This window comes from Oryza sativa, chromosome 9, assembly GCF_034140825.1.
Source record: "Oryza sativa Japonica Group chromosome 9, ASM3414082v1".
Classification (NCBI taxonomy): Eukaryota; Viridiplantae; Streptophyta; class Magnoliopsida; order Poales; family Poaceae; genus Oryza; species Oryza sativa.
The window spans coordinates 19,028,616-19,049,380 of record NC_089043.1 but is presented as its reverse complement, the minus strand read 5'-3'; the positions used below and the strand labels follow the sequence as shown (position 1 = coordinate 19,049,380).

The window sequence follows — 20,765 nt, the reverse complement described above, 5'->3', positions numbered from 1 at the left end:
ATTTTTTTTAGAAAATCATGAACATCAATTAGTAGTCCAACTTTCATATCAAGTAAGCATGCGGATTTTTTAAAGGGATTTCTTATATGACTCCTTTTATATTTTCAAAAGCAAACGAATTTAAAATCCGACTCAAACACGAATGATGTACCAAAATATTAACAAAAACATCTTCAAATTTTATAATAGTAGAGATACTAATGTAATACTATCTCATCCGAATTAATATCTAAAGTGTTTGTTTTTTGGATGTAGGAAGTAAATAAATTATAGGTTTGTCTAAACTATTGCTTATTGCTTATGTTTGGTAGGCTTGGCTACGGTGCAACTGTAGCCAGCCGCTACAGTCCCTGTGTGTTTGTTACAAACTTATAGTGCCCGCTAAAAATGTTACGTACAGCGTGACGGTGGTCAAGCCTACTAAACAGCACATTATTATGTACTCCCTTTATCTAAAAATATAGCAACCTATAATTGATTCATAGTAATAAAATATGTCTCATCGGGTACTAGGTTACTACATTTTATAACGGAGGTAGTAGGTGTTATTTTGAACAACCTTATTTCAAACTTTTCATTTAAAACCAACTGTTCTTTATAATTTGGACTAGGGGCCCACCTTTCGGTGGAATTCGGTTGGGGATGGGTGCAGACAACAAACTCCTCCGCCACGGATGCCAGCGACACCCACTGGCTACCACTCTTCACATCCACGCACCACCACCGCCGCTCCTTCTCCATGAGCCATCGTCATTCCTCCTCTGCACCCAATCGCACACATTAGCCACCGACATGTCTTCTCTTGCCTCCCATCGTAATGCACGCGGCTATTATAGTCATTGTTGAGATCGGTAGCACCGGGCTAGTGAGGATTTAGAGAGGCAGGAACTGACCTAGTGGAGAGTGGGGACGCTGATTCATGATCCTCTTTATTGGATTCAATGGTTCCCCCAGTTGCTGGAGAGAAGAAAGAAAGATGAGAGATAGCTAGTGTGTGGAGCGATGACAGTCATTGGACTTAGGTGGATGGATTAGATGAGGGTGGTCTAAGTTGAAATAAAATGTAAAGTTAGCTGGTGTTAAGTAAAAAGAATGGTTGAAGAATGGTCTAATTTGAAAACTTGTAAGAATACCTAGCCCAAATAGCAATTTACACTTTTTTTTCAGCACAACTAAAGGGCATGTTCAATTTGATGCATTTTTAACCATACCATTTTTTAGTAAAGTTGTCAAAAAAAATGTCTACATTTAGTTTGTTGTCAAATTTGGTTAATACATAAGAAATCATGTCAAAATTTTAGCAATATTGGCATCTTGCCAAAGTTTTGGTAATATTGGCATCTTGCTAAAATTTTGGCATTGCAAAACTTGGTAAGGTTTATTTTGGCTACAATCTGAACAGGCCCAAAATTGGGTTGTCCATGAGCCGACGGGCCCATGCTTTGCTATACCAACTATAGTTTTATCGTGTCTAGATGGCATGGTTGGGCTAGCCTATTTAAACAGAATCCACCAAATCCCACCTCCGAAAATCAACGTCGGCATACCGCTTCTTGCATAGAATGCCATCATCCTCAACCCTAAGGAACCCAATCGCGCGACCACAAATCCAACATCCCTACAACAATCCAATACCCAAATCGCACCACGCGCTGCAAGAAATCGGTGGAAACGAAATATGGTGGGGAGGGGGGGAGAAGAGAGGAAATGAAGGGGAGGATAATTTTTACCCAAGGTACAACTTTAGTGCGACTCCGGAGCATAGTAAAAAAAGAGATCGGCCCGACGGTTGAACCGGGAAAAACCAGAACCAGTCCCTAGCATGGTTCAATTTGTAGAAAAGATCGTCTATGCATATGAACCAGCGAAAACCGGTTAGACCGGATGGTTTTATGGTGAACCGTCTTAAAAACCAAAGCGAGTCATATCGTAAACTGTACTAGCTACATAGAAAAAAAATTAAATTCTTGGTTGGGCAATTAAGAGTCAACCCCAAACCTTTTGAGAAAGGATCTGCATGCCTATAGAGTATCTCCAACATGTTATCTAAATTTGACTCTTTACATGTTCATTTGGCCAACTTGCCAAAAATTTGGAGAGCCAAATTTATCTTTCAATTCAACATGCTCTCCATCATAGCAATGGGACCCACTTGTCAGTGTCTATCTCCTTCTCCCTTCTTTTCTCTGCACAATGCTCCCCTCCTCATTCCTCCCACCTACCACCGCCGATAGAGGCGGCGAACATTGAAACCGCTATTCCCTCATCGATTCCTACGTGTCGATAGCAGGCGAGCGGATCTGACGGCGGCAGAGGTGTCGGTGAAAAACAGTGGTGACGAAAATGGGCAGTGACGACGAAAATTGGCGATGGCGATGGCAACATTGGAAGGGCTAGAGATGGGGACGGGGGCACAGGGAGGAGCTGCGTCAAGGAGGAGGGGCGGCAGAACAACCGTCGAGCCGCCATCGTTGTGCCCTGTTCGTCGATTCAAATCCCATCGTGGGGGAAGGATTAGGATGAGAGGCGGCGACGCTTGTCAGCTCTGTCCGGTGGGGTTGCTATTGAGGAAAAGGAGGTGGGGTCGCTGCCGCTACCATTGCACCCCTCTCCACCGATCGACGGACGCGGTGGACAGAGAGGAGAGGCGGCTCCGATGACTGCATAATTGTGGCGGTGGTGGCGGCGGTGGGGGGAGGAGGATCTGAATATGTGACCCACCTTTGGCAAGCCAAGAAGGCTTGCTAGATTTAGCCAGTCGGGGGGTTGATTTGGCAAGCAGGACGACAAAATCTGTTGGAGGGTGTTTTTTCTCTTCACTTACTAAATTTTAGCTTGGAGAGTCAAATGGCCACTCTCTTGGAGATGCTGCTCCCACCTAACCAACTATGCAAGAGGATCTTGTAGGTGAGGATAGAAAAAACTACTTTGAGAGTGGATTACAACTTAAAAAATAATTAACAATAAATCGGCGGTTCGACTGGTGGACCGATGAACCGACATGCTCACCAGGTGAGTCCCTGGTCCATGTTTTTCCACCAAGTTCTGGAGGCCTCATCCACAATCTTGCTCATGGGCGTCACTAGGCCCGGCGACATCCGGATGATAGTAGGGTACACTAGCCAGTGGAGGTCACCTGGCGGTGTACCTGTCTCTAGCAGATATTTAAAAATTAAATAAATAAAACGCCATTTTGGAGTGTTACAGTTCAAACGCAATTTAGGCCCGGACAGTTCAATGTGGCATTACTCCTATGGTAGAACAACATCATGGTTTTCACTAAGCAAGTAAAATGCCCGTTCTTTCTTTTCTTTCTAACTCACAAAGGAACTTGGCTTTTATTTAAGCCTCCTTGAAGCAAAGGTCTTCTGAAGGATTTTCATAAGAATTGAACTAACCCCATGAAAATCCTGTAAAATTCATGAGTTCCAAAGGAGCCTTCTCATGACGAAATACAGGATAGACAAATAAAAAATGAAGAGTGACCAATAAAACATAGTCATCTTCATTTTACAAGGGCAATGCTTGGTTGGATAGAATAGAGCAAAACTATATGACAGGCTCTAGACCGTTTCACACAACCAAACGCATCATCAAGGAAAAGAATGCACGAAATTTGAAAGCTAGTCAGCATCATCAGTAAATAAGATTGGGTCAATAGGTTCACATTTTCTCATGTTGAGATTCAATTCATGGAGAATCCTACAAGCCCCATGAAATTCAGGGCAAGAATCATCCCCGAAGATGAACCGATGCACCCGTCCTCCCACCTCAACACAACTCTCTCCCGCAACCTTCTTCATCCCTCCTTCCCTCATCACCCTCCTTGCCTTCGCTGCCTCGTCCCATGATCCAATTTCGCAGTAGATGTTTGAAACCATGACGTAGTTCCCGCTTCTCCGGGGCTCTAGCTCCAGCAGTTTGCCCTGCACCTTGTCAATGATCTCAATACAGTCCTTGGAGCTATGCAGCTGGCAGGCTGCCAATAATGTCCTCCACACAACTGGGTCAGCCTCGACTGGCATTCCTACAACAAAGTCATAAGCTTCCTGGAGAAGACCGTTGCGGCCTAGGACATCAACCATGGCGCTGTAGTGCGTCATCATCGGCACAATACCATAAACATGCTGCATTTCGTGGAAGAACCGGCGCCCCTCATCAACCAGGCCAGCATGGCTACATGCACAAAGCAGACCAAGAAATGTGACATAATTGGGTATGATCTTTGAGAGTTTCATCCTGTCAAACAGCTCCAGCGCTTCCTGAGCCAAACCATTCTGCGCAAACCCTACGATCATGGCAGTCCATGTCCAGACATTCCTCGCGGGCATCCTCTCGAACAAGCGCAGGGCATAACTCACCGTGGCACACTTGGAGTACATGTTCACTGCCGCCGTCCCAAGCTGAAGCGTCATGTCCAGCCTCCGGGAAACAACCTGTCCATGCGCCCACTTGCCGAGCGCCAGGTTGCCCAGCTCGGCCGCGGCGGACAGCATGACCACGAACGTGGTCGGGTCCGGCACGGAACCAGCCTCTAGCATCTCCGCGAACAGCTCGACGCACAGCTCGTGGCGGCCGTTGCCCGCGCAGGCGGTGAGCGCGGTGTTCCAGGACACGACGGTCCGGCGCGGCATTTCGTCGAACACCTGCACGGCGCGCTCCAGTTGCCCACAGGCCGAGTACGCGGCCATGAGCGCGTTCGGGACGTACACCACCGCGGAGGCGAGGCCGTCCTTGACGGCCTCCGAGTGCACGGATCCGACAACGGGGAGGGATCCCGGGGCGAGGCGCGCGAGCGCCTTGAGGACGTGCGGGAGCGTGTGCGCGTCGGGGCGGAGACCCCCGCGGCGGAGGCGAAGGAAGAGGGCGGCGGCGGTGGAGGGGTCCGGCGAGGAGGCGAGCGGGGGAAGGAGGAGGTTGAAGAGGTCGAGGGATGGGGAGGGGAGGGAGAGGAGGAGACGGTGGGCGAGGTGGAGGTGGGGATTGGGCAGCGAAATGAGGCGGCGGAGGAGGACGGGGCCGAGGGAGGGGAAGCGGCCGGAGGTGAGGAGATGGGCGTGGATCTGCCGGAGATGGGGGACGGTGGTGGCGCCGCCGCCGCCGGCGATGAGGGCGTGGAGGTGGAGAGCGGCCATTCCATGGAGGTTGCGCGGCGGCGCGCGACGGCCGACGGCGATTTGGTCGTGGGGGAAAGCACACGCTGCGGTTGCTGTTGGGCCTAACGGGCCCGGCCCGCTCGATACTTGCATCTGCATCTTTTGGAAAAAGTACAGCGAAGGTCCCTCAACTTGTCATCAAGTTACAAAATCGTCCTTGAACTGCAAAACCGGATATGACGTATCCCCCAACTTATAAAACCAGTGTAAAATAGGTCCCTTGGCAGTTTAACTTCGGTTTTATCCGATGTGGTAGCTGAATCAGCGTGGGACCCACGTGTCAGCCTCTTCTTCCCCTCCCCTCTCCACCTCTCTTCCTCTCTCCTTCCCTCTCCACGGGCAGCGCCCGGCGAAGAGGAGCTAGGCGCGGGCGCGCGGCAGGCCAGTGCGGCGGGCGCGAGCAACGGCCGACGGGAGAGGAGTTGGGCCACGGGGTAGCGGGTGCTCATCAGGCGGAGGACGTCGATCGATGGGGATGGCCGCGCCATGGCCTCCTTGGCTATGGCGGTCCCCATGAGGCCACAAACGACGATGACTAGAAGGGTAGAACCTGGGAGGAGGTCGAGCGCGGGTCTCCTCAAGCGATGGCGGCAGGGGCTCCTCTCTCTCTCTCTTCCTCTCGTTCCCTTCAAGCCCATGACTTCCTCGGCAAGCTCCTCCAGCCACCAGCCCTCGACGGGCACGGCAGCGGTCTCAATGGGTGGACTCGGCGGAGGGTGTGGTGTGGACACTGCTCACTCTCCTCCAGCGGACGGGGATTGTGGCGGCGAGCGGGGTGGAATTGAAGGCCCTTCAAAGCTTGTTTGGTAACTCGAGGGAAGGGGATTGAGAGTTTACACGAGAGAATTGATAATGAGATTAAGATGGGAATTTGATTTTTAATCCCAATATCTTGTTTGGTAGAGGTTATGGAAATTGATAGGGAGTTTAGTTGGAGATTAGATCATTAATAAAAATGGATGACTGAGATTTGCTTAGATTAAGTAAAGGAGGAATTCCCTCCCAATTACCTGCTCCTACCCACGTATTGAAAAGGAGGGAGTTCCTTCCTCAATTCCCCATCCCCATCCCCATCCCACCAAAATTCCCATGTCTCCCAACCAAACAAAACACTTAATAGCCTCATCCCTCTAAACTCCCAATCCCTCCTAAAAACTCCCTCCAACCAAACTATAGGCGATGTGTTTGGTGGGTCAACTAGGCGGAGGAGACGATGGGGAAGAGAGGAAGGGATGGCCACCACCTTCCCGCGCGCTGATCCGCCGCCCGCCGGTCGCGCCCAGCTGCTCCCCCCGCCGCCTGCGCCTGCCCACGCGCTGCTCTGCCGCGCCCAGCTGCTCCCCCACCGGCCACCACCCATGCAGCTGCTCACCCGCCGCCGCTCGTGGAGAAGAGAGGTGAGAGGAAGAGAGGTAGAGATGGGAGGGGAAGAACAGGCTGACGTGTGGGGCCCACGTGGGTTCCACGCTGAGTCAGCTACCACATCTGACAAAACCGGGGTCAAAACCACCGAGGGATATAATTTGCACTGGTTTTGTAAATTGGGGGATACGTCATATCCGATTTTACCACTGGTAGAGAAACCATCTTTGGTCGGTCGACCCATATCCATAATAGTCCCGGTTCCATTAAAAACCGGGACTAAAAATGATTTTTAGTCCCGGTTAATAAGAGGAAGATCTTTAGTCCCGGTTGTTGTTACCAACCGGGACTAAAAATCATCTTTAGTCCCGGTTGGTAACTCTAACCGGGACTAAAGATGATTTTTAGTCCCGGTTGATTCCATGTCAGGCTGTGTCAGGGCCCTATGATCTTTAGTCCCGGTTAGTAACACCAACCGGGACTAAAAACCTATTTTTAGTCCCGGTTGGTGTTACTAACCGGGAATAAAAATCAAAACACACTATATAATCCATAGTACCGATCCTCTTTTCCCGTCCACACAACAAACTCCTCCCTCTATCTCTTTTTTTCCTCTCTAACTTCTTATCTCTTTCCTTATCTCTAACTCCCCTCCTCTCCTTCCTTTTTTCCTTCACCACAGTGCAGGCGGCCGGCGTGGAGGCGGCGACGCAGGGGACGGCGCGGAGGCGGCCTGCATGGCGGCCGGCGCGGCAGCGCGGGGGGCCGCGCGGCGGCGGCGGTGGGCGGCCGGCGCGGCGGCGCGGGAGGCCGCGCGGAGGCGGCGGCTGCGGTGGGCGGCCGCTCGGCGGCAACCGGCGCGGCGCTGGCCGGCCGGCGCAGAGGGGAGGAGGGGAGGCGGCAGTGGCCGCCGGCCAGATTTTTTTTCTTTTTTTTTTGAGATGTGAATCTGTGATGTATTTTTGTGTGAGATGTGAATCTGTGATGAATTTTTTAGAACCCTGTGATGTAATTTTTTTAAGAGTTTGTAATGTATTTGGAGATGATTTGTTTGAGGATTTGGAGATGTTCTGTAATATGTGATGATTTGGATATGGGAGGGGATGGTGTGAAATCAATATTCAATATTAAAAGCAGAAAAAAAAAGAAAAAATATCTTTAGTCCCGGTTGGTGTTATCAACCGGGACTAAAGATGCTCCCATCTTTAGTCCCGGTTGGTAACACCAACCGGGACTAAAGATTGATTTTTAGTCCCGGTTATTTGAACCGGGACTAAAGATAGCGATCTTTAGTCCCGGATTCTTAGTCCCGGTTGAAAAACCGGGACTACAGGGGGGTTACGAACCGGGACTAAAAAGCATTTCTCCACCAATGTACGGTTCAAAGATGATTTTGTAACTCGATGATAAGTTGAGTGACCTTCAGCGTACTTTTTCTGCATTTTTTTTGTCACGTTAGGTGATGAACATGGGCCCTATTTTTCTATTCTCAATAATTAATAATCCTGAAACTGAATAAGTGGTAATTACTTGTACTTTCTCCGTTTAATCTGGATTCATTAACATCAATATGAATATGAGAAATGCTAGAATGACTTACATTGTGAAATGGAGGGAGTAGTTGCTAAGATTTCGTAAAATATAAGGTGGACGCTGTAGCCAAAAGCGTCCAGCTGCGGATGCTGTTGCGGAGTGGTGCGAGCTAGCTGCTGCCAGCGTGCTCGCCGGCCGGTGAGCCCATACGAACCAGATCTGAGGATGTTGTTGCATGAATGCCTTTATACTGCTGTTGAATTGTTGATGATTACTCGACTCAAAAGAATCCAATCTAGTTCAAATCCGTTGTATTAATTGTGTTCCATCCAAGTGCTAGGTTAGATTTTTTGAAACAGAGGGAGTATGATGCTAGCTATTGCTGTCCGTGTTTTGTTTGCTGTTGATGCATGCATGCTAGTGCTGTTGTTGATGAATCCGAGGAAAAAAAATCATTTCTAAACCATTCTATTTATGTCGGTGGAACGGCTTTTATGCGGTTAATTTTCTTTTTCTTTTGAAAAAAAAATATTTTTTAGCCGGGTGACATAAGGACACCGCTTATGAAAAACCTATTTCCACATGCGGCCGTCTTCATCTATCCGTTTGCAAAAATAGCTTTTTCTAGGTGAGCGGCCATCCTCCTGTGAAGATATAATATTTTCGCATGCCTTTGCTTACAAGCGGCGTGTGTGACCACCTGCAAAGAGCAATTTTGGCCGCCTGCGAAAATTGCTTTTCTAGTAGTAACAATAGCAAAAGGGAGACTCCAAATTGTATTTGGATCTACCAAAATTAACCCTTTCATTCATTATTGAGTACTCTCTCCGTCCCATTTTAAGTGCAACCATAAGTTTCCGCGTCTAACTTTGACCGTCCGTATTATTTAAAATTTTTTTAGAATTAGTATTATTATTATTATTATGAGATGATAAAACACGAATATTACTTTATACGTAACTTATGTTTTTAAATTTTTTCAAAAAAATTTCAAATAAAACAGACTGTCAAAGTTGTGCACGGAAAATCATGTCTGCACTTAAAATGGGAAAAGGGAGTAGTAATTTAAGGTTATATTTATGAATTTATGATAAAAAAGTATGCTATTAAAAATATGTACTCAGTATAGGTAAAATGCGCTACTAATAATACAAATAAAATATCATTTCCAGTATGATGTCTAATTAAGATGAATGAACAATGTTTTTTTTTCAAAAAAAACTTATGTACTTTCTTTAAAGTAAAGGTACACAACGTACATGAGAGAGGAAGTCGACACATATAACTTCCAGATTGTAGAAAAGACCCTAAGAAATGGGCAAATTAACCTTATAACACAAAATATGTAAAAGAGGACTTAAAAAACTTAAAAAGCAATCGGATCCTACTTTTTCCACAGGAACGGCGAGCCATCTTGTGCCGACGTCGATGGGGAGGATGATTCCATGGCGAGCTGCAAAGGAGAGAGCCGAGGAGCAAACCCAGTCGGGGCCTCCGCAGTGGAGGTTGAAGCTACCTTGGCCAAACAAGAAAACCACAGCTGCCCCCAGAAGACGAAAAACCGAATACCAAGGAAAGAACACCGTTCTTCTGTGTTGGTCACCAGAGAAAAGTTGGACGGCCGACATAACCTCTTTGCATGCAAATCTGGTGAACTTGAAGCCGCAGACACCGAAGAGTAGGGCGTCTAGTACTTACCCAATGAGTACCGTTGGAATAGAGAGTACAGGAATAAGTTTCAACAACTCCATCCATGGCTAAGCACCTCCAGGACGAAGAAGGACGACACAACTTCCTCCATTGAACTACACAAACTACGGAAAAAACCCGACACTGGGACAAGCCCAACCGCTCCCTGGACCCTCCCCCCTCCCCCATCCCCTCCCTAGCGACCCACGGTCATCGGAGACAGAGAAAGAATTGGAGAGCTCTCTTGCACTGTTCAAACGAGGAGAGAGAAAGAAAGGATAAGAATGAGCCTCTGATCCCCCAACACTACTCAGATGAAAGAACAGTTGATCCTATATTCAGTCTCTTTGGAAGAAGTATATATATGACTAGTTAAGCTAGAGTTCACATACCCAAACTAACTCAAATAAATACGAGGCCTTGGCAATATAATTCACCTTTTGTTACACGTGATCGTTGCCACCTGTGCTGACTCACAGCCACATCTCATACATAAGCTATGTCACAAGACTCAGACTACCAATCAAGAGGTTTTGCAAAATCGTCATGAAGGGAAGGGCACATGCACATGAGACTGCATGAGTAAGATATAAGCACACACTTTGATATAGGTGATATATATGAATCCTAGCTAGCTAGCTAGCTGCTCAGCTCCAACCCGGTGGCTTGTGGTGGTTGTTTGGGCCTGAGGGTGCATAGTCCTGTGTCTCCAAAGCCATCCTCGCATTGATCATGGCGTCCTCCTCTAGGGCAACAACTGGTCTCTCCATTTCCATCTGAAAGAGATATCATTGATGAAAACGAACAATTCTATGCTGTGTATAGTAAAGTAAGTGTTTTTCTGACTTCCATGTGATATGAATCCACCATCTCTCTTGATATATAACTCAATACGGAGTGGTTCTCTCAAGTTGGCTATGGGTTGGGCCATAACAACGATATCTAGGAAAGTGATAAGGTTGTAGATTGAGTACTTGTGTACCTAGGTCCTTCGACGCAAATTGATGCATCTCTAATTCAACAGTACATATCTTGGGGATATCAATCATGCTAACTATCCACCTTTTTAACATGGGAATCTTTGAAAAACTATTCCTATACACAATTCTTGCACTAGCAACAGGTTATGAACCACTAATCCTTTTCTTCACTGGAGAACAAATTTTGATGTACGAAAAACGTGTAACAAACATCTAAGAAAATTTTGAATTATGCAAGATGCTCTGCGTCGGTTTATAGGATTCCTCTCATGAGCTCTTATATATGCATGCATATAAAAAACCCAGGGAAATTAAGATAAAAGGATGGAAACAATGTGTCCTTAAGAATGAGAAGATAATATTATATTATTTAAAATACCTTTGGCTTTGCTGTGCTGCCTCTGACTAATGGCATCTCACTGGACTCTTGCAAGTGCAGCCTTTGCACTCCTGCAATCAAAAGGGATGTGAATGAACAGGTTGATCTTACATGCTAGAACAACAAAACCAAATGGATCAAGGAATCAAGGAAGGCAATGAGTGTGATTCTGAACTCACTTGAGAGAGGTATAGCATTGGAAGGAACAATCAAGAAGTAGAATGCCAACAAGGTGATAAGAAGATAGTAGAGTGGTAGTGCTGGTGATTTCCCCATTGTATGCATGCACTATAGAAGGCTGTTGAGCAGCACTATCTCAAGTTCTCAATGGAATGGAATCTCTGCTGGCTTCATGTGCCCTTGCACTACTTCTTGGTCATGCCCTCAACCCCTTTTTATTGCACATGTCATGCAACCTAGATCATTCATTTAGGAGCCAAAGTCAAAAAGGCAAGGTGGAGATTCACAAAGTCTAATCAGTGGAATTTGGCACTAGCCCAACCTTTCTCTGCCTTTCTTCCCCGTCCACTAGTTGATGAAGTGCTTCTATTAGTCCATATCTCATATTGCTGTATTTGGTCATGGCATGCCATTTGTTGAATGAGGAGAGAGTGAGAGATGGTGTAGTTTCTATTAAAAGAAGACTAATTAGTAAGTCATATGTAAGTAGCTACTTCATGGGTATCTTGTGTTTTCAGAGGTGTTTGCTTAATTTGAAGGAAAAATTGTCACCATCTTAATTTCATTTTACACATTAATATAACTAGATATATTTATCAAAATCCACCGACTTGGTCTAAACAAAGAAAAAATTAAAATCCTTAATTACTCCATCACGTTGTTAATATTTTTGCGGTGAAATTCAATGTAGCAACAAGTCCTGAACAAGAAAAGCTATTTCCAGCCTCTATGTCAAAACAAAGTGCCATACACGAAAATTTCAAAGTCCAGAGCTGTATTGCATTTCAGACAATATGCATGTCATTGTCACAACAAAACTAATGGGACGGCTTTCTGATGAACTATTCTCAATTATGCATAATGCACGGCATTACGCATGAACTGAGAGAGATATTTCCATTGGGAGATGCATGGATCATCCATAGTGGTGGATGCACAAGCTAAGCATCCACAACAACCAGTGGCTGCAACTCCTTGTTTGGCATGGCAGTGGTGGTGGCGTCTGTCTTGGAACGAACAAAAACCCATGGGAATTTCACAAGTCCACAAAAGAACTTTTGATTGTGCGTTGGTAAGTACGGTTGGTATCCAAGAGTGGCGAGAGATATGGTGCTGGAAAGGTGGTCACTTTTGTATATTTGCAACGGGGACAGGACATGCATGCAGTGGATTTGAGAATTTCGGCTGAGCAATGGGGTGGTTTCTTATAGGAGTGGATCTGTGCTTTTAAAATGCTGAGAGTGTTGAATGATTGGATCTTTATTAGAGTTTTAGTTAGCGCTACTAGATGGTTGGTGCAATTAGTCCACGAGTTCTGTAATTAGATAGTGCACTCTATAAGCTCGTGCTCAAGTGCTAACCAAGTTTATTTAATAAGTAGTAAATTGTGTCTATGGTACGTATATAAACTTGAGGTGGATGTAATTTAATGCAAGAACTTAAAAAAAAAGCATAGAGGTGCGATAACTTGGATAATGTGTACATTTTTGTTAAAAAATCAATATTCCACACCATATATACTTTTTAAGCTAGCGATGTAAAAAAGCAGTCACTCAGACTATCTCGATAAGGATCTACATGTATTATGTTGTGACTATCTCGATAAGGATCTACATGTATTATGTATTGTTTTTTTTCTTGGTTGTATAATAAAATTGCATATCGATTTGAAACTGAAAAATATAATGATTAGCAAAAGTAAGTGTGTATGCAAACTAACATAGTTTCCAAACTATTAGACTAATCATACATATCATTGTCTCCGGTGACAAATACACTGCAAAACACAAAATTAATCCAGGAGCCAACAATCTTGTTAAGCTTATAATACAAATAACGAAACATGATTAATCAAAGGTGCATAACAATGTTTTTAACCAAAATGTTGCCGAGTTTACATACCAATCTACTCATTTTTTAAGTTAGTACACTAGATCGTACCCACCTACCAAGTTCTTGTATCACATGTGCAATTTATACTCTTTAATGAAAACAAAACAATATACTTGTGTGGTTTTAATTTCATCCGCACCTCAATATTGTTTATTTTTCTTACTCCATCCGTTTCACAATGTATGTCATTCTAGCATTTCACACATTCATATAGATGCTAGCGAAAAATGCTAGAATGACTTACATTGTGAAACGGAGGAAGTATCTATTATAACATGACATATGAAATGTGAATTTAGTCTACCATTATGTGTTTCAATCCCCGTTTACTTTCTAAAAGTCATGTGTTAGTTCAATATGATTGTGACAAGTCATACAAAACGGATCGGATCGGATCAAAAGTAATGATCGGACTATATTAATCCTTATGTTAGGTCACTGTAAAAATATAGTCTTGTGATGGTATTACGGTTCACAAAAACGGGACCATGGTGGTTTTGGGATTTTCACAAAAAAAAAACCGTTGTTTACTAGTGAAATCCGATCAAATTTTGTCAAAAATTAAATTCAGTTTGATTTTTTAAAAAACTTCAGTAAGAAACTGACCCGTATGTGTTCCCGAGCCAGCCCAGGAAGTTCAGTTTTCGTTGGTTTTGTAAATCCTTGATGGCATAGACTTCACAAGTAGTTTGGTTAAGTCAACAAAATTGTGTAATCCACTTGTCGCCTTCTTAGTACACTCTTCGTTTCCCTTCCTAGTCACCACACTCAGACCCATGCAGCGCACTCACTGAAGCTGCTACAAAGTTGACATTTGAAGGCCATCCGAGCAACCCAAAGAGAAAAGAGGGGGTCTAAGAAATGTATCACTCTATCGTGTATATTGTACAGCAGGGTGAGAGGTAAAGGATGCAGAGAACCTTACATATCCTTCTCATCTCTGCTTCCCTGCTTCAAGTCTCCAAGTACCAGTAAAGCTGCAGCCTAGCTAATTGAGATAGCCCAAGTTGTTAGACACTTGTGATGCACCCATGGAGGTGATAACTTATTTAATAAATTGATTTGTCTTAATTAGCGTAGTGCATGATCAAATGCAAGTAAGCAAGCCAAACTAAAAAAATCATTTTTGCAAGCGGCCAAATGTGATTTTTGCATGCGGCGAGCACAACCGCATGCAAAAATCCTATTTATGCAGCCCGCCGCCGTCCTCCGAGCCAGATCCGCAACAGCGCCGGTGTTGCCTGCTCCAGGCCCTACCGCCCGCCATCGTCGTCGGATCCGTCGCCCCTACCACCCTCGGTCGTGCGTCTTGAGCTCTCTGGACTACGGGACGTGGCGGGAGCTTAGTGGCGGCAGCTGATGATGACACCATGGTCATGGTCATGGAGGCCTTCCTCCACGGACCAAACGGTGCCTCGTCCACGCGACTGGTGAGCACTTCAGGTTCCACTCCCACATGTTCCCTTCACTTCAGTTTGCTGATCTAATACCTGATGAGACCAATGTATTTGTTCCCCCTTCAAATTTTGTCTGCTGCTGCTTATGTGATGTTCGATGTTGCATCGTAAATTCCACTCAACATCGCACCGAAGCAGAATTAGTATAATGCATAATGCTTTACCTGCCTCTATCTACTCTTCGCTTGGAGCTTTAAAGTTAATTAATTTAATTTGTGCTAAATTAGGATTGGTTACTCTGGATTTCGTTGCTTCATTTGTCCACTGCAACTGCAACTCCACGCTCAGCTGATCCTCCCCTTCGCCAATCGGGGCTGCCTTGGGGAACTCTCGCCCATCGCGCGCCTGATGCGATCGATCCTGCCACCAAACCGAAGCCGAACCATCCCGGCCGCTGCCTTTGATCGATTGCCACCAACCACGACGCCTCCAACGTTTCAGAATCGATCAGAGGTTCATCTCTTTTTACAATCACAGTTTCATGCTCTATGGTTGCACTATTTATTTCGAACAACATATTATCAGTGACCCTATATTCTTGCTTAGTGGAATACATACATCTATGATTAGTGAGGTTGACATGTGGGGTCCACTTTCTCTTTTTTTTATTGTCACATAAGCACCACATCAGTGAAACCAGATATCTATACCACTAGAGGATTTAATTTAACCCGGTTTTGTAAGTTGGGAGATTATGATTTCTGGTATTACGGTTAGGGTATTAAATTAACTCGACGTAAAGATGAGGGATGATAGGTGGACTTATTCTAATCTGTCATGCATGCATGGACAGCCCATACGCCATAGTGGCATAGAGAGCCCACTAGCCAAATTTTGATATCTGAAAGTGTGGCCCGTAGTAGCCAAGGTCAAATGTAATGTTCAAGCCCAAATATGATCCTGCACGTACGCATGTCTACTGGGTGGAAAGAAGCCTTATGTCTACGGTCTACTGAACACGATTTGTGGGCTACATTCTGGGCACCGTTCACCCGGCTAATTTTTGCGGAAAAAGTCCACATTGAATCCCTTAAATATCGGCCGAATCTAATTCATACCCCTTAACAAGAAAACTGGATAAGATGGCTCCCCGAACTATTAAAACGGTGTAATTTGACTCCCTAGATGGTTTTGCAAGCGGTTTTGGCTGACGTGGCACCTACGTGGCGGTGCTGACCTGGTTTTCATCCCACGTGTCGCTTACATGGAATAAGAGGAAAAAAGAAGTGGGACCCACCGACATGTGGCCCCACAGGTCATCCTCCCTCTACTTCCCATCTTCCTCCTCCCCCCCCCTCTCTCTCTCTCTCTCTTATCTCTCTTTCTCGGCGGCGGCGCGGAGCCCCAGCAACAAGCAGCGGCGGCGGGCGGGGCGCGCTCCAGCGCACGGTGCAGGCCCTCCGTGTCATCGTCCGTGGCGTGCTCGAGGAGCCCTGCGAAGGCGTCGTCGGGGAGCCTAGGCGCTGACGGGAAGCAGGCCCAGCACTAGCCCCGCGATGGTGGAGAGGAAGATGGAGAGGAGCTGCCACGCCTGGGGGCTCACCTCGGCAGGGTGCGAGGCGAGGAAGCGCACGGCGAGGCCGACCGCGAGGGACACGAGGAGAGGAACGAGCTTCGCACCGGTGGGGGCCAGGCTGTCCGCCTCAAGTTTGGGTGTTTTCGAGGCGAGGAGAGAGGTGGGATGCGACGGCGGAGAGGCGTTAGCATTGTTCTCGGCCGTCCCTTCCTTCCCGGAAAAAGGAAATGATACGATGATGCGAGGAGAGGGAGAGAGAGAGTGTGAGGTGTGGGGTAGGGAGAGGGGAACGACAGCGATGTGGCGGCGCCGGAGCTGGTGCAGGGATAGGAGATCGAGCGAGCTGTGGAGGCTAGAGCCGCTGGCTTTGGCGAGGAAGGCGATGTGGATGCGGGGAGATGGACTGGCTGCTCTCCATCGCAAACTCTATCGTCGAGCTGACGAGATCACCCTGTCGATCCAAGAGCTCCCCGACGGCGGGGGGCGGTTCGAGGTCATAGTGCTGCGCCGTAGCGACATGTACATGAATCTCGTGGAGGCCGTGCCGCCGCCGTTGCTCCAGCACCCGTCGGCCGTCGACCCGCCTGCCTCCGCCACAGCCGAAGGGAAAAAGAAAAGAGAAGGAGAGAGAGGGAGGAGGAAGAAGGGTTGGAGTGAGAGGATGACATGTGGGTCCCATAATATTCTTTTTGTGTGAATGATAAATGGGTCCCACATATATATTTTAAATTCTAATGCCACATAAGCGTCATGTGGTACGAAGACCAAGTTAACACTGCCACATCAGCGCCACATCAGCAAAACCACCCTCTAAAACCACCGAGGAAGTCAAATTACACCGGTTTTAATAGTTCGGGGAGCCATCTTATCCGGTTTTCTTGTTAAGGGGTACAAATTAGATTCGGCCGATATTTAAGGGAGTCAAAGTGGACTTTTTCCAATTTTTGCTTGGGAGAGACAACAAAGGGTTTTGGGTTGGGCTGATTCTCAGCTGAAATTCTGTAATGTTAAAATTTGGACAAATTTGACTGGAGTTAAGTTCGGTGATTAGTTGTGCATGCCACCAATAATGAGTAGTCCAATATATCATCAATAAGATTTATTTCTAGGAGTTATCATCTATTTTACAAAGCTAGTCCCCTTCCCTGCTCAACCCTACCATCGTTGTCTTCTTCTATTTGTATGTTGGAAGTCATTATGTTCTGTTGAAGTATCAAAGTTTGTTTGACCCTACGTACCACAATCATCCTCTCTCTCCAATAATAAAGTCGGCCAGTGAGACTATGAAGGATAAGCCCATCACCAGATCTTCATCGTCGAGTGAGAAACAGTCCAGATCACTGGCTAAGGCCCAAGGTTCAAAAGAACTCTGAATAGCCTAGCAACTGGGGAATGCTATGCTGACAAAGCGACGTTATACCGGATAGAAATACGCCTAGTTATTAGTGCCATTTATTCTATCAATGGAAAAAAAAACTTTGCATGAGAAAAAGTACATGCTTAGAGCGGGTATAATAGCAGACTATTAGCCAGCTATTAAACATATTTTAATAAGATAAAAGATAAGAGATAAAAGCAGTGGGCTACAGATCTGTAGCCAGTTGCAGCACGGACTCTAAAATAACATACGTATATGACATGTGGGACCATATATTAATAGTATAGTAAGCTATTATTGTATGAATTGGCTATTAGATCGGCTATTAGATCGGCTATAGATGAATTGGAGCTAGTAGTGGACGATTCTATTAAACTTGCTCTTAGTAGATGATAGCATGGTGTACCACATCAGCGATAGATATAGCATCATATAAGTGTGGCATACCTAGCTCGGGCGAATAGCTTTTGCGTCTACGGTCAACACATTTTTTTTCTTAGCAAAATAAACACTCCTATATCTTGGTAAAGTTGAGAAGGGATGCCAACCAAAACCCAGCATGAATCTCTTCTAATCTAGCTTCCGATTACAGAAGTTTCTACTCCCAAGAAGCAAGAAGAGGTCATATTTTTTTTTCCAAAGCAAAGACTCGCATTTCTTTTATTTCCTTGTGCAACGTGACATACCTTTAGGCGGTGTACGCAAATCCTGTTGGTAGATGGATCATAAGTCACAACTTTTTAAAAATGTCATCGGTGATAATAAAGACTGTGTACAAACACACTACCCTATGATAAATAGGTCGCGACGACTAGAAGGCATGAGTACATTATTATGAAAACAATCATGAATACTCACTCCGTTTCATAACGTAAGTTATTTCATAACGTAAATTATTTTAGTATTTTCTACATTTATATTAATATTAATAAATCTAGACATTAATATGCATGTGGAAAATGCTAGAATGACTTACATTGTGAAATGGATGGAGTATCTCACAAACACATATCTATAATGTGTGCAGTCCTAACAAATTTTAGACAAAAAAAAATACGATCACCGAGAGGAAAATATCGTTAAAGTTTTAGGACTACCAAATTTTAGATGCGGTATTTCAGTACTACTTTGATTGATAAATTTTGCTATAGGACACTACTATTGTGTGGTTTTAGCCGCGGGACACTGTCCAAACTCACTTTTAGGGGAAAACACTCCATAAACATGGTAATTTGCCAATGAACACCGTGCCAATAAAAATAATGATTTCCGGTTGAGGAGAGAGAAATCACGTGAAATGTTAAAAATGCTCTTGGGCCCACATGTCAGCTCTCCATCTCTCTTCCTCTCTTTCTTTTTCTTTCTCCCTTGGCGCTGCGGGAGGTGCTCGACGCGGCGCAGTGTGCTGTCGTGTCGGCGGCAGGGAGGTGCTCAAGACGTGCGGCACCACGCCGCTGCTGCGCGCGGTGCCCGTACTGCTGCGTGCCGCCGCTGCGGGCGGGCTCAGCCGGGCACTCCGGCTCCAGTCGTGCAGGTACTCCTGCGGCGAGTGCCTGTTCCCGGAGGCGCAACCGTTCCCGCACGCTGACTTTGCCGACGAGGTGGCGTACCTCGACGGCGCCCTCCCCTGTGAGGTCCTACTCTTCCGCCACTCCGCCGTGATGCCGCCGTCGTCGTCGCCCGGTGCCTCGCACAGGTGGCACGTCTACTTGGCATCTTCGTCGTCGTCGTCGTTCGTGGCGCGACGCGGCTCACGGTGGAGGTGTGCATGACGGAGCTGGACCGCGGCCTAGCCGCGCGGTTCTACCAGCGCCCCGGCAACGGCCGGACCAACCACGCCATCGGCGACGAGTTGACGGCGCGTCGGGGATCGGCGGCGTGGTGGACCGCTAGGCCACCGTCTCGGTCTCCATCTCCTACACCGCCGGTGCTGCGTCATCACTCTGCACGCCGGTGGCCGAAGCCCTGGAGAAAGAAAAAGAAAGAGAGGAAGAGAGATGGCCAGCTGACATGCCCAAGAGCATTTTTGACATTTCATGTGATTTCTCTCTCCTCCTCAACCGGAAATCATTATTTTAATCGGCGCGGTGTCCATTGGCAAATTACCATGTTTATGGAGTGTTTCCCCCAAAGTGAGTTTGAGCAGTGTCTCACGACTAAAACCACACAATAACAGTGTCCTATTGCAAAATTTGCCACTTTGATACTACCTCCGTCCCAAAATAGCCTTTTTTGAGTTTTTGTTTGTAATATTTGACTATTCGTCTTATTTAAAAGATTATAGAATAGTTATTTATTTTGTTTGTGACTTGCTTTATTATCAAAAATACTTTAATTATGACTTATCTTTTTTATATTTACACTAAGTTTTTAAATAAAATAAACGGTCAAACGACATCTAATTTGGGACGTACGGAGCAGCGGACAACAAATTTGTAGCCAGCTGCAGCATGGACTTTAAGATACATGTGTGTATGACAGGTGGGACCAGACATTAATTATGTATTACATGTTTATTGATAACTATTACATGAATTGGCTATTAAATTGACTATAGTTGATTTGGAGCCTATAGTTAGCTATAATACTACTACCTCCATATTTTAATGTACGACGCCATTGACTTTTTATCCAACGTTTGACCATTCGTCTTATTAAAAAATTTATGTAATTATCATTTATTTTATTGTGACTTGATTCATCATCAAATGTTCTTTAAGCATGACATAAATATTTTCATGTTTGCATAAAAATTTTGAATAAGACGAATGGTCAAACATTAGATAAAAATCAATAGCGTCATACATTAAAATACGGAGGGAGTATTAAACTTGCTCTTATGATACTCTGGATTTCACTTAGTTTGCAAGAGCCAGGTGTGTTTGCAAGAGCAAGTTCCCAACACTCCCCTCTCGTTTTTCGCGTACACGCTTTTCAAACTGCTAAACGGTGTGTTTTTTGAAAAAAATTTCTATACAAAAGTTGTTTAAAAAAATCATATTGATCCATTTTCGAAAAAAAAATTAACTAGTACTTAATTAATCACGTGTTAATGGACCGCTCCGTTTTTCGTGGATAGGAGATGGGTTCCCAACGGGGATGGATTCTAATAGCTCGAGTGGACGTCCACCCGTTTATTGCATGTCAACTAAATGGCTACGAAAAATTTTCAAAAAAATTTGCAAGATAGATCAATATGTAATATATCACTCAACAAACATGCAAGTTAAAATTCAACTTCT

At 45.4% G+C, this 20,765-nt stretch overlaps 2 protein-coding genes across 2 annotated transcripts; both read right to left on the bottom strand.

Moving 5' to 3' along the window:
- Nucleotides 1–3,470: 3,470 nt before the first annotated feature.
- LOC4347043 (pentatricopeptide repeat-containing protein At2g36730) lies at nucleotides 3,471–5,214 on the bottom strand. The gene has a single exon (XM_015755418.3). The coding sequence runs from the start codon at nucleotides 5,133–5,135 to the stop codon at nucleotides 3,624–3,626; it is 1,512 nt and encodes a 503-aa protein (XP_015610904.3). The 5' UTR covers nucleotides 5,136–5,214; the 3' UTR covers nucleotides 3,471–3,623.
- Nucleotides 5,215–10,138: 4,924 nt separating this feature from the next.
- Nucleotides 10,139–11,484, bottom strand: LOC4347042 (uncharacterized). The gene is made up of 3 exons (XM_015755319.3): nucleotides 11,279–11,484; nucleotides 11,100–11,170; nucleotides 10,139–10,516 (listed from the first exon to the last, which is right to left on the bottom strand). The coding sequence occupies exons 1-3, from the start codon at nucleotides 11,382–11,384 to the stop codon at nucleotides 10,388–10,390; spliced, it is 306 nt and encodes a 101-aa protein (XP_015610805.1). The 5' UTR covers nucleotides 11,385–11,484; the 3' UTR covers nucleotides 10,139–10,387.
- Nucleotides 11,485–20,765: the final 9,281 nt, after the last annotated feature.